This window comes from Lepidochelys olivacea, assembly GCF_965140295.1.
Source record: "Lepidochelys olivacea isolate rLepOli2 genome assembly, chromosome: 2".
In the NCBI taxonomy this organism is placed as follows: domain Eukaryota; kingdom Metazoa; phylum Chordata; order Testudines; family Cheloniidae; genus Lepidochelys; species Lepidochelys olivacea.
The window spans coordinates 204,040,093-204,054,683 of record NC_140412.1 but is presented as its reverse complement, the minus strand read 5'-3'; the positions used below and the strand labels follow the sequence as shown (position 1 = coordinate 204,054,683).

At 41.7% G+C, this 14,591-nt stretch overlaps 1 protein-coding gene across 6 annotated transcripts in view; it reads right to left on the bottom strand.

The window, feature by feature from the left end:
* Window positions 1–10,513: 10,513 nt before the first annotated feature.
* The window catches only part of SATB1 (SATB homeobox 1), a 90,439-nt gene continuing 86,361 nt past the window's right edge, over window positions 10,514–14,591 (bottom strand). For 4 of the 6 annotated variants that reach the window (XM_084621886.1, XM_084621889.1, XM_084621887.1 and 1 more), the window contains one exon: window positions 10,514–13,649. In XM_084621886.1, the coding sequence (XP_084478012.1) occupies window positions 13,188–13,649 (462 nt within the window). In that variant the 3' untranslated portion in view covers window positions 10,514–13,187. The remainder of the gene's footprint in view (window positions 13,650–14,591) is intronic. The other 2 variants (XM_084621888.1, XM_084621890.1) reach the window with 1 other exon arrangement.

The window sequence follows — 14,591 nt, the reverse complement described above, 5'->3', positions numbered from 1 at the left end:
TCTAATGCGTTTCTGGTCTGCAGTGCATGGGACTCAGTATGTGGTGCAGCAGCCTGAACTCTTGTTGCCATTAGTGCAAGCTGCCTCTCAAACAGCTCCTTCTGCTGCACTCTACCTTCCTCCTACAAGCAACATTCCTGCTCCAGGAATTGCAATGCAAGTCTCTCCTCATATGCTGCAATTCTCTCCGGGTGCTCTAAAACCTCTCTGTGCCTTTCTACTGGCCAGGAATCCTTTTCCCAAAGACAAGGGCTGGTGGTTCTGTGCTGCTCTTTACGGCCTATGGTTTCTCAATCTTTTCAGGCATTCCACATTCTGGAGGTCAGATCAATCCCGGAGGTTCCTGCATGGCAAAGGGACCTTCTAGTCCAAGCTAGCCATGGCAAGCCAGCTGTGTAGGGCAAGAGGTTTTCAAGCTTATGATGACTGAGCAACACACCTACTGGGGGAGTGGGCGGATGATCTACAGAGAGAGGCCTTAAAAATATGCCCTTCTCTGAAATGTGACTACTTATCTGGAGCTATCAGCACCTGGAATTGGGTCAAAATGCAAGGGGGAATCAAAATGGATTACTCCCTCCCTATGGCTTATAAAACAGACCGTGCTGCCTACATCTACCTAAGGACTACACACAAACACACTCCATAATATAGACTTGCAAAGAACTGCATAGCCTGCATCCTTTCCTCCCCCCTTCTTCAACCCCCCCCCCAGCTTGTAATAAAAATTGCATTGGGTCATAAGCCAAAAATTCCTCCCATTCATGTATTATTAACAACACACATGGAGCCAAACATTTAATCAGTTTCCAAGTATTTCTGCTTCTGTGTCTGCTGCTGGTTCTGTGGTGGGCTGCTCCTTCAGGGTGGGGTCATCCAGGATGTGCTGCAGCTGCTCCTGTGGCAAAATTTCCTCTGGGACAGGTGTGAGCACCAGAGTCATTTTGGCAGCCTGATCCGGTGCCTATTGGCTCCCCTCTGGTGCTGTACTAGATTCTGGGGTCAGATGGTCGCCATCCTGACTGACCAGGCTGTCATGAACCGCTAGGGCCTCAGTGCTTGGCACAGTACCCAGCACCCAGTCAAATGCCGTGTAAAAGAGACAGGATGACAGGGAGTTCCCATCCAGGGCATTCCGATGGTCGCTCTTGAGCTGCTTAATCCACTCCCTGTGCTCGTCCCTAATGCGGCCAGCTTGTCCTCTAGTTCTTTGTACATGTTATTTCTAGTTCTCTTACTAATGTCAAACATCTTATTCGCCTGGCACCAGAGATTTGCCAGAATCTGACTGTGCTCCCGTAATCAAATATCTGCATGGTTGGCAAAGGACTTCTTTTTGTTAGTGCCCATGGGGCTAATGCAGGAGACAATTTGCTCTGGGTGCAGGACAGTGGTCAGAATAAAATGGAAGGGTTAAAGGTAGAGCAGCTGTACTTGACTCAGGGCGGTTGCTTCCATTTCCTGGGAGTTGATTTGCCACTCTTGGGATCGAAAGGATAGGATCACTAGGCCTAGGTCTGTGAGAGAGCATTGGTGGACTCTCAGGACCCAGGTCCAAGCTGCATCCATATTGCAACATGATGCATTTTGGCCCTGAGTCCCAGTGGGACTCAGGGTCTGACTCTCCCCATCCCACCTCACCACCCCCCCCAGATGGGCCTTAGGACCTGGATCCTAAGGACTTACTGGTCCAAATCAGACAGCTTTTTGTTTAAACAGAAATAGGTGTTGGGCTTGAGCCTGAGCCTGGGTTTACATTGCAGTGTAGACATACCCTTAGATATCTCTGGTGACCTAAGTTATGGCAGCCTCTTCAAGCTGCCTATGGGGAGCAGCACTGCACAGAACCTCTTCAGCACTGTGTGCTGTGGCCCCAACCCTGGCAAGTCCCCTATGCCAGGGCTTTTCAAGGGGCTTTCAAGAGATTTAAAGCTCTGTCTGCAATGCTTGCACCAGAGAAATCCCATCATCCCCCTTGATGCACACTGGGCTTTTAGGGATCCTTTACCACACTCTAGCACTTTCATGTGGCATAAATAGGCTGGAGCAGAGTCAAGGATCGTAGAATTGAATATAGGTGTATATGAAATCTATATAAATACAATTAAGGAGAAAAAACCAGCAAAAATAAATGTGATGGACATGGCATAATAGCATGTAAAGGTAGAAAGGATGGTTACTAATCTATTCCACAGGTGAAGTCATCCTTAAAGACCCATTTCTCCCATGCTGCCAGCAGTGAATCTAATTAAACGTCTTAAGTTATCTCTGTCCATTCCCCTCTTTCTCCTAAACACCATCTATCTTTCTGTTTGTCCTTAGACTCTGAGTTCTTGAGGGAAGAACCTTCCCTTTTTGAACATATGCAAGTTCTCGGCATATAATGGGAGCTACCACAAACAAATACTAAATAATAATGACTGGGGCTGGTCCAATTTTTAGTGTTGAAAGAATTTCGGCTGAAAAAAATACGTTTTAAGTTTAAATTGAATTTTTTTGGTAGGAAAATGTCAGTTCCAATTAAAAAAAATAAGTTTTTCGGCAGGAAATTTTGAAACCAAAAGTTGAAAACAATTTCCCCCATTCCGAAGGGCATGGAAAAACCAAAATTTTCCCAACAACAAAATTGAAAATGAAGGGGTTTTTTTTTCTTTTTTTTCAAAATTTCTCATTAGAAAAATTTGCTTTTCTAAACCGCTGTAATTATACTACTTTGTATGAACCCCGTTGTATCACATGCCGCGGATAATATGCAAACTTACTGTTTGGATCCAATATGAAGCCCAAGGTACAGAAAATTGGCCTCTGCAGCTTGTGGTGGCGTTTACGGGGCAGAGAGCTAACTGATGGGAAGCTCTCCACTTTCTGGACACCCCTGCAACTCAGTGCCAAAGAATTAGTGGGGAAGGGGTCATAGCTTTTGCAGCAGGCTAGGTTTCTCTCTGGTTGAATCAGGGCAATTGTGGCTTTTCTGGCCCCCAATATTTTGTGCTGGATTGGGACCATCAACTGAAGTCTGGGCATAAAATAGGAAGTTGTTCTCATCTGGCCTGAGACAATAGTTATCCATCGTACCATCCATCGTACAGTCCATCCAAGTGCCAGTCACTATCTGTTTTATTAACTCCCATAAAGAACTTAGGTTTAGCTTCCTTTGAACTAAGCTGGGGTTTCATTTGATTTCAACTGCGTAGCCATCTCCGTGTAAAGATGAGGCAGGACTAGTTCCATGCCAAGAAGCAGCCCACCCTTGCTGGAGACAAGAAAACAAACATTTTAACAGTGTAATCAATCTTATGGAGCAGATGGATGTAGTAATTAGAGCAAAAACAATTTTGCCAAGACTATTAAAATTTCTCCAGTCTATCAGAAAGAGGGTGTTGCCACTGGTCAATAATTTTCTCATTATTGCAAAAACATTATTACTCGTTGACTAGTTTGTGGGAAATGGAAAAACTATTTTTGGCTTTCTGACTTTGTTTACAACAATGAGACTGAGACTTGCAACCCAAAGGCTTAAAAAAAGTATGCATTTTTCTTGAATTCAAGGTGTCTTAAGCCATAAAATAATGCAGTATTGGTAGAGTGTTTTTTTCATTGTGCTCCTCCGCATGCTGTTTGGATGCATATTACAAAACTTAAAACAAACCGTTGCCAACCAGTCAGCTTCACCCATTTTTCTCCCACTCATGCGCATTGATGAGATAAGTATCATAGCTATGGGCCCAAATTTTTAAAAGGCCGGAAACCACTTCTACTTAGAAGCTGATATACCAGCTGAATAATGAACTGGCAAATCGTAATGAGACATGGGTGGAATTTTGGAATTAAAAAAATAAATTACACAAGGAAGAAAGATATATTAGGGCCCACAGTTATACAGGAGTATTATAGATTCCAGATATCCATTTATTTTGTATCATAATGACACTATATAAATCCATCGTAAGCTCAAACCTTGAATATTGCATACAGGTATGGTCACCCCATCTCAAAAATAATATATTAGCATTGGAAACAGTAATATTAGAATTGGAAAAAGTACAGAGAAGGGCAGCAAAAATGATTAGGGGTATGGAACAGCTGCCATATGAGGAGAGATTAAAAAGACTGAGACTGTTCATCTTAGAAAAGAGAGGACTATGAGGGGGATATGAGAGAGGTCTATAAAATCATGAATAGTGTGGAGAAAATGAATAAGGAAGCATTGTTTACTCCTTCCCCTAACATAAAAGCCAGGGGTCACCCAATGAAATTAATAGGCATCAAGTTTAAAACAAACAAAAGGAAGTACTTCTTCACACAACACACAGTCAACCTGTGGAATTTGTTGCCAAGGAATGTTGTAAAGGCCAAAAATATAATTGGGTTCAAAAAAGAATTAGGTAAGTTCATGGGGGATAGGTCCATCAATGGTTATTAGCCAAGATGGTCAGGGATGCAACCCCATGCTCTGGGTGACCCTAAGCCTCCAACTGCCAGAAACTGGGACTGGACAACAGGGTATGGCTCATGCAATAATTGATTTTTTGTTCATTCCCTTTGAAGCATCTGGCACTGGCCACACTATCAGTAGACAGGATACTCAGTGAGATGGATCATTGGTTTGACCTAGTGTTGCTGTTCTTATTTATTTATATTTTTGTTTGTTTTTTCCCCTCCTCCTTACTTCATTCTGTTTCTTTTTCTGCCATCCTTCCAATTCCAATGAATTCCTTTCCATCTGTATGTGTTATTTCTATTGTGTTTTTGCTGTTTTATTATTGTATATTTCAATTTTTGTGCCTGTATACACGTGAAGTGGTACAAAGACATAAAGGATATGTATAACAGCAAGCATGTGGCCCGTGTGTTCTCCTTGTTAAGGGTGCTCATCCAGGTACTGTAGTGTCCTTGAGGTAATTTTAAGTGAGGGCAGCAATTTAAGATAACCTACCACAGTCCTCTCCTTCCTCAAACAATTTCCCACTCTGCAGTTACAATTCCGCACACTTTCAACTGCCTGGGGGAAAAAACAGATGAGCCCATTTATTTCTTGCATTTCAGCCTAACAAATCACCCAAGTGAGGCTCTGGCAGATCACAAGAAGGGGCAAATTCCAGACTGAGGGACCGCACCATTGGGAATTCCCTGCTGTCCACTGCTCGGAGTTCAATGACAGTGGCAGAGAGCAAGAGTATGCAAATAAACAGCAACTGCTACAGGGGTCTGCAGGGGACAGAGCAGGTGCCTCAACTAGCCAACCAATTCAGGGCTTCGTGTGTAGTGGACATATATGTATGTGTACTGCATATGGTAAACAGCCTGTTACCAGTGATGAAACAAATCAAATGTCATGGCTATGGCACAAGATGGCTATGACTTCAGAGCCATACAATATAACGCACCAGATTTGCGTGTGCTTGGTGCAGAACCAGAGGGACTGGGGCAAAGTGGCCTCAAGGCATTTTTGCACAGCCTTGATCCCAGGGCCAGTTAAGGACTAGGCCAGTCCCTGGCACGAGTTAGAACAGCGTGAAGGTTGCTCGAATTTTTCATTGGTTGCCCATGACCCTTACTGGGGCTATTCCAGCTGCTAAGGATCAGCTGAATGCGGCAGTGTCCTGGCCGCTCCCCTTTTCCCTAGATACAACTCCTGTGTTGGGAGATTAGAGGCGGTGGCTCAGTGCATATGGAACATGGAAAAAGGTGGAGAGATGTAGCTGAATCTTAATCCTTGTCAGTATAAGTACTAATTATTTGGATTACAGCAGCACATTTGCACCAGTGTTTTCTTCAAAGGGTTTATAACAGATGAAAGTTTGCTTTGAGTTGAAATATGGCATGCCAGGACTCAGAGCAGGTGCACAGTTTTGTTGCCATTCTTAGAAATGAATCATTTTGTCAATATTTTTTGTTGCTTTCAGAAAAAAATGCAGGTATGTAATTAAAATAGTTTCCAAAACAGAATGCAAAAAATACTTATTTACTCATTGAACAGTAACAGTTCTCTCTTTCAGGTAAACCACACATGGATTTACAGTTAGTATGAGGGACATGTTTATTAAATTGTAAATAGACTGCAATTCTTCCAAAGGAGAGAGATGGAATGGCACTAGCTTTTACAGTGCAGGGCACCCGAGAAATATCTACAGTAAACTGCAGTAGCCTGTCACATAAACTATAATATTACCATATTATTTCTTATCCAGTAGTCTGTATGTAATCAATCATTTAAAAGACTACATTCAACTAACGTTAAAGTTACGACACAGTGACTGTCCAGGGCCCATTTTAAGAGGGAGAGAGAAAAATGTAGCAGCTCTAGAACTGGTCTGTTTCTCTGACAATTTTCAAGAAAGAAAGCTCATTGTTTGAATCTGTTTTTCATTAACTAACTGAATGGTAGTTGTCAACAGGAAAGGGAAGGGGCTACCCTCTCCTCCCCAAATTTAGTTTGTTTGGGGTTTGTGGGCCAAAAAAGGGGGAAATGTTAACAAAAACAAAAGTTTTCATTTCAGCCCAAAAGCTATTCTTTGACGAAAAAATTCAGCCAGTTGTAGGTGGGAGCAGTCTCTCTAGCAGGGTTAGGAGGGCAGTTTTGAAAGGTATTCCTACATTTTGGTTTGACTAGGAGCATTTGCAGTGAAGAGTTGTAGGAATTGAAGTTCTGATGAACCTGCCTGTAGGAATGCAGGATTCTCTGTCCAAAAGCCTCTTTGTGTGTGTGTGTAAAGAAGCCTTGTTTGGTGTTGGAGTTGTCCTCCATCTTATTTTGTACCGTACTGAGTGTACTTGTGTTCTAAAAATGTCCTTTCCCCTCACAAATGTACCATGTAGAGATGTATCTACAGCTAGATGCTTTGTAACCATTTTCACAACTGCCAGCTGGTGCAACTTACAGCAGGCCCCAGGTTGCACAAACTCATGCCAGGATTGGGGCAAAGAATCAGGGAGCTGTAACTGGTTATTGGGTTTCAACCTCACCTCCTTTACCTTTCTGGGGCTGCCCTGGGAGTCTGGGAGGGAGGAGTGCCAGCTGGGTGAGTTTTAAGCAGGAGGCAGTGATAGACTCACATTCACAAGAGCAAGATGTTCTGGTTTAACTTGGATTTAAACTTGGAGAGTGGTCAGTTTGGATGAGCTATTACCAGCAGGAGAGTGAGTTTGTGTGTGTATGGGGGTGGGGGGGATGTGAGAAAACCTGGATTTGTGCTGGAAATGGCCCACCTTAATTATCATGCACATTGTAGGGAGAATGGTCACTTTGGATGAGCTATTACCAGCAGGATAGTGAGTTTGTGTGTGTGGTTTTTGGGAGGCGGGTGAGGGGGTGAGAGAACCTGGATTTGTGCAGGAAATGGCCCAACTTGATTATCATGCACATTGTGTAAAGAGTTGTCACTTTGGATGGGCTATTACCAGCAGGAGAGTGAATTTGTGTGGGGGGCTGGAGGGTGAGAAAACCTGGATTTGTGCTGGAAATGGCCCAACCTGATGATCACTTTAGATAAGCTATTACCAGCAGGACAGTGGGGTGGGAGGAGGTATTGTTTCATATTCTCTGTGTATATATAAAGTCTGCTGCTGTTTCCATGGTATGCATCCGATGAAGTGAGCTGTAGCTCACGAAAGCTCATGCTCAAATAAATTGGTTAGTCTCTAAGGTGCCACAAGTACTCCTTTTCTTTTTGCAAATACAGACTAACACGGCTGTTACTCTGAAACCTGTTATAATGTGATGATGTAACCCATGAAGGGCAATATTGTGCCTAGACTTGGTCAGATATACAGTGTAGGAGATGGTGGGAGAGACAGTTTCCTCCCCTGCTTGCACTCCTGAAAGGGCCTAGAACAATCTGCAATCAAAGACAGTGCAAAGCTGGTACCAGCCTATCCAAAATAAATGGGGAAGGAGCAGGGCAAGCAAAGGACTTAGGCCCCATTTCTGAGCCCCAGGTCCTAGAGCAGGCCGTAGCAGCGGTTGCACACTCCGCAGCAGAGCTCCAGAAAGGAGACACCAGCCTGTGCGCTTGTCTACATGTGGATGCTACATCAGATTAGTTTGTTTGCTCTGAGTGCAGTGAATTAACTGTAGTGAACTGAAGTACGACTACACCACTTTGTTACGTTGGATTAAAGTACTTTCCTCGTTACGCATTGTGTAGTCCAAATCACTTTTTCTAGATCAGCCCCTACAGTAAACATGCCGGCCATGCAACGTGTTTGAATGTTAAACTCTCTAGTGCTGACGTCTTGAGCAAAGTGGGGGAAGATTCCTGGGGAAGAGGAAGAACAAGCTCTGGAAAGAGGGTTTGGAGGCGGCAACCGTGGCTGATGGTTGTGGGATTTGATACTGTAGGGAAAGAAAACTTCATAGCCTTACCTCTGTGGTACAAACAGCACTTTGAGCACGCTAGAGGACAGGGAAGAAGGTTAAAAGCTGAGCAGGCAGAGAAGATCCTAGCTCCACTCAACATGGCATCAGACAGTGGATAACCAGAAACAAGTGATTTAACCCCCCTCTCCCCCCATACAGTTGTATTTAATACAGAACATAATCCTGGTACAGCTCTGTGGTATTTTCAGGCTGGCTGCTAGTAGCGCTAACCTCCACTGCAGTTTCAGTATGGCTGTCCGCATGGGATTCTTGTACAATCTCTGAATCGGGTGCGTCGTACGGTTCTTGGCTGCCCAGAAAAACCTCCTTTTGTGTGGTCCCCATGATATGTGGGCCAAGTTCGCTTTCCATGAGAGTCAAGGGGGCTCGCTGGAAAACTGTCACTTGCAACAATGCAGTCCAGTTCCTCATAGTATGGGCCAGTAGTGGGATCATTACTGGAGGTCCTGTTCTCCTCCCATGTCTTCAAGTATTTCTGCCAGAGCTCCTTTGCTTGGACTCTGCACAGGCATGGCTCAGGGAGGGATCCTCATCTTCATTTGTTCTGACAGGGTTTTGTAGATGTCTGCATTACTGTGACTCTTCTGGAGATGAGATTGGATGTGCAGCTCTCCAGAGAGGGCAGTCAAGTCCGGGTCCATGCAGAAGCAAAGCACGCATATCTACTCTAATGGCTATGTGATTCCAGGTGTGTGAACTCATGGCTATGATTGACTGACTGCCAACACTTTATCAGCAATGTGACAAGAGTGCCCTGGAGCAGCTGAGACTATACAAGTACGGGCAGGCTGATACAGATGTGAAGCAGCGCAGTATGGGATAGTTGGAGGAGGACTGCCAGCAGTAGTGAGGAATAGGTTCACATAAATTCTGAAGTGAACAAACTCCCTGCAAAGTTCCTGTTCCAAGGGAGATTACTGACTGTGACCTAAGACACCAAATAACTGGCTTTAAAAAAAAGATTGAGTGCATGCAAGTTACTTTAAGATGAACAACCTGAAGTTACTCTGATGTAACAGCCCTGTGTAGAAAAGCCTTTAGTGTGTCTAATCTAATGACCCTTCCACTATGGGCATGTGAGGCATAGCATAATATTAAGTAAAATGATGCAGCGCAAAGTCTCTGCAATACTTGGACATACTAGGGTGTGTTGTATATGCTAAATAACCTTCAACACTGGATGATCGAGTAGGACCTTCTGGGCCCCTGACTTACAGTGACCGCTGTTAAGTGTGGGAATTTCATAGCAGAAAGGAAGGTCGGTAGCAGTGTTTGATACTTGCCCAGTGTACAATCTTGGCATTAACTCAGAATTTCACTATCTAAATCAGGCTCTCCATTGAGTTGGGAGCTTTCCTTTCCCTTTGTCATGCCCTCCTAGTTCAAGAAAGAAATTCAGCAGAGAACCTTATTGAAAAACCCTTATTGTTTATAATTATTTCCTGCATCTTCTCTCAAAACTTAAAAAAGCAGCTCTTCAAACACAACTTTAGAAATCCCGTATGATAAGAAAGGGAGGCCTTAACTTGGTAATGAGCCTTCAGTATATGTGACTGTGAACACTGATTGACCAAAGCCATATTTGGAGCCTTTTTTTGTTACATCACAGCCATATAGCAAGTCCAAGGGCATGCACACCTGGGACTATATCACAAACATGTAAATCCTACCCTGTAGCATAGGGAAAAATGGGGGAAAAGGCAGTAATAATATTCCATTTTCTGTCCTTTTTATTGCCTTTTTTTTTTTTAAGTCAATGCTCAGCTTTTGCTTTGTAGCTAAAGCCCTTAGTTTTATCAATCTCCCTTCTCTCCGGCCTACTGTGTTTTGCAGGCATTTGGCCTTCTTTACAGCTTAATGTTATTCACAATAAACATTTTTCTTAGTACATTTTAATGATACAACATCCGAGCCATAGTTGTATCATTGCTAAGCTTTAAAGATCAACTTTAGTTCCAAAGCCCAACGGGACTGTTTCAGTGTTCCCAATTCATTTTCTTAATAGTACTTTGACCTTAAAGCAGCTCAGTTACTTGAAAGATACATCAGCTGGGTGGGGGGGGGGGGGGGGAGGACAAAGGTAATGGGGAAAAGGCAGTGCAGTTGTAAACAAGCACTTACAAAAGCAGCATACAGAAAACCCAAAAGGAGAATTTATTCACAATAGGAGGGAAAAGCAGTTTATAAACTTGATGGTATTTGCTCTTATCCTGCTATTATGAGGTGTGGTATCTGCTGTCTAAACCAGGACATTAGAAATACATACATAGTAATTTATAGAGTGCCAGGATATATGTTCCATAAACAACTGCCCCTCCCATCCCAACCACACCACAACATTTTAAATTATGCAGCCATACGCAGCCGTTACTGGTACACTTCACAGGCAGGTGAAGGCAGCTGATGTCACTCTTCACACTAATATGCTCAGGACCTGATTCTCCTCAGACTAAGTCAAGTCCATTGATTTAGCTAGTTATTCCTGATTTACACCAGTGAAAGGCCCTATCCACACTAGGGATTTGTCCTTATGCCAGCCAGCTGTGTAGGGATTTGAACTAGTAAAGCTTGCCCCTCCTTGAAACCAGGGGGAGCGCCACTGGTGCAAACAGTGGCTTCCTTGGTCTGCAGCTAGACTGATTGCTGGCTGCCAGTTGCTATCGTTGTGGCCACTCCCCTCAGTGACAGCACAATCAGGACCCTAAAGGGAGCACCAGGAGACCAGGAACACACACATTCTTGTGTCTGACTCATTTTAAGCATGCAGAGCAAAAAAACCTGTTTTGCTATCTACCCTGTCTCTCCTTAAAGAATCTAATATTGTTATAGGGGGAAATTTTCACAGACACAAATGACTGACTGCCAGTTGTAGCTTGGCAAATTATAATGGGGAAGATTTCCAAAGTTTTAGTTATTCTAGAACGATTACATTGAGTTTGCAAACTCATGTTAAAAATGGAACTCACTGGGGTTTTTGGACTTTTTGTTTTGTTAGGCTAATGAACTATGTAGTATTGTTCTTCAGCTGTGGAGTTTGATCTCACCTCCCCAGTACAGATCGTACAAGCCTAGGCATGAATTCAATGCCTATTAGTTATTACGGCTCTAACAACCACCTTATTAATGATCATTAAAACTGCTTTTGCCTAGTAAGGGATTGTTCTACACAAAGGCCATTTTTCCTATTTATTTTGTGACTAATGTTTATACCTTAGTGTAAGGAACAGTGTTAGCATAATTCAAGTACTATAAAATAAAACCAGCTGCATCCATTATACGTGCATTACTGCCAGGAATTGTACATATGTTTTTGCCTGATAGCCTCTTGACTCAATAATATCCTGCTATCTCTGCTGGGCAGGCAAGTTTTTAACCAAGAAAAGACAGGTTATGATTTTCATAATCAGACTGTGTTTCTTTTTAAAGTATGTTATCCAAATTCAAATTCTAAGAAGGTCATCTTAAAAAAGTGTTTGTGATTTTAACAATTGAAAAGAGTCATCTTCGAAGTGGTGGCAAGAAGGTACAACATGCACTTAGAGCAGAGATATTTCTTTAGGATATACACATAAGCAGACAAACCCTGCCATATCATACCATACAAACAATTTTAATTGTGTAGTTACAGTCAATAACCACTCCTAGTCAGAACATTTCTGCATAAAGAAAATTGTGATACACATATAAAAACAGCCAGCTGTAACAAAATAACTGGTGTTTTCATAGCAATAAACTCATAAAAAAGAAATACACCTTTATACAGAAAATTTATACAGCTGTAGCTTTAAAATTGATTGTAAACCAAAGGAAGACACATTGCAAACATCAATTATTTTCACATTAATTGCATAAGTTTCTAAGGTGATCTATTAGTTTTATTTACCTAAGCTTATTTGCATGATAGTAAAAATTGCATACAACAATAAGAGTGAAGCTTATAGTATGAATTGCTTGGATAACATAGAGCACTTTTTATAGGCAACTGTGTAAAGCACATTTTCTCTATTTAAAACTTTTAAGACACTTTGTTTTACTGCCCATCAAAATACATTTATAAATAGAAAAAAAAATCAGTATGATAACAAGAGAAGCAATATTACATTTAACGGAAACTTCCCCAAAAAAATTAATTACAACATGACGCTGCAGGATCTACAAATAAATAGACTAAATTGTGTTTCACATTTTCTTTTCATTTTTTTAAAATCATATAACAATGAGAATAGAAAAAAAATACAGTGACCTTTATTTCCAAAACAAAAACAAATCTGAATTACGGCAGTGCCATATAATACAAGGCATTTGTTGGCATATGTTATCTTTAAACTGCATTCCACAGTCTATAGTTCTTTTGTAACATACAATAGACCAAGAGTAACAAACTTTTCTTTTTTTAAATAAACGCGAGTTTCCAAAGACCAAGTGTGGAGTGTTACAGTAATAATTAAAAAAAAAAAAAAGAGAGAAAAACAAATCACAAAGGTTGTAATGCTTGTCTGAAGGCTCCAGAATCAAAATCACTGGTATCATGCTTATTGGGTACACCACAGTGTAGCCAGTGAACACAAATTAATATCAAACAATCCTCAACGCTTCATCTGTAGCTGCAAAGCAGTTTGTAAAACAGAGTAAAACATCTAGTGCAGTCTGCATTATTCTTTTCTTTTTCCCCCCAACTTTTGTGCAAGTTTTGGAAGATTCATTGACCAAACAATGAATGAGAGGTTTCTGACACAACGCAAGATGGAATTTTCGTTTCATTATTAAATACCAGTGGCACTGTTGAATGAAAATAATACTTTTTAGATCAGTCTTTCAATTCAGCATTAATCTCTGTGTTCCCTTCTACTGATAATTCTTCTTCTAGTTTCACTGAAAAAAGTGTGTTTGCATTTTTGTCTTGGATGCTATCTTCTAAATCCTTAAGCAACTCTTCCTCCTTGTATTCTGCAACATCCACCTCCAGCCCGGAATTGTCCTTCAGCTTCCCATGGTGCTTGAGATAATATCGCTGGTTCTGAAAGAACTTGATAATGGTGTACTTGGGTAGGTCAAGCTGAGCTGAGAGAGTCTGGATTGCTTCTTCGTCCGGATATAGGCCTACGTCTTGTATGAAACTCTGTAGGATTCCCAGGGCTTCAACAGAAATCTTTGTTCGTGGTCGGGGTTTCTGACGATTTTCATCCTCTGATTCAGCTGGTGATGCCACTGTTGGTTGCCTTGGTGGTAGTCTGGGACCTGGCTGCTGTTGCTGCTGCTGTTGCTGCTGCTGGAAGACAAAATAAATCATTTGGTAAATGTATTTTTGCTGATATTTTTATCCTACCCCCCAAATCCAGATATCGAAGTTAAAAAGAAAGGCCCTGGAGATTTGAAAAAAGACTTACTACTGCCCAGTGAGTCAGAATTAAAATACAAATTAGTTCCCCTCTCTGTGAACGGGTGGTGGGAGAAGGGGAGGAATATTGGTAAAATATTCAGGTCTGGTCTAGATTACGATTTGACGATATGGTGGTAGGACATGTTAGGTAACACTTTCTAACTAACATTTTAAGAGTCAAGTGCAGACGAGGCACACTAACTTGAATGTCTGTTAAACTGGCAGAGTTAAAGCCTAGAGGTGGGCCTAGGATTTAACATGTTCGAGTCTACACTAGACTTGAAAATGTGTTCGCTAATATATTCTCTCTTATTCTGACATGGCATTTTAAAATCCTAGTCTAGACAAGGACAAAAAAATAAAAAAAAATAAATAATCAGGAGCTTGGAACTCCTCATTTCTAATCATCACCCTGACAGTACCTTTTTGTGTGACCTTGGGAAGGTCACTTAACCTGCCTGTGTTCCAATATCCCAACATACAAACTGGGAATAAACATACATACTTACCTCAATTGAGTTAATATTTATACAGTGCTAAGATACAAAATGCTAAATAAGTTGCGTTATTATTACTAGAAGTGAACATCCAGCATTCCAAAATGTCAAGCAATAAAATGACCCAGGATGTACATCACAGAGGAATATGGCAAAGCAAATCAGGATGTAAATAATTAACAAGAGTTTAAAATGAAGGTTTGGAAGCAAGGAATTCAAAGACATTTTAAAAAGGTGATGCACTGAGCCCTAGGGACAGAAATGTTTTTCTCATCACCGGCTGGAGCACAGCACATTATAAGATCATGTTTAAATCAAAAGTGAATTTGTTAGC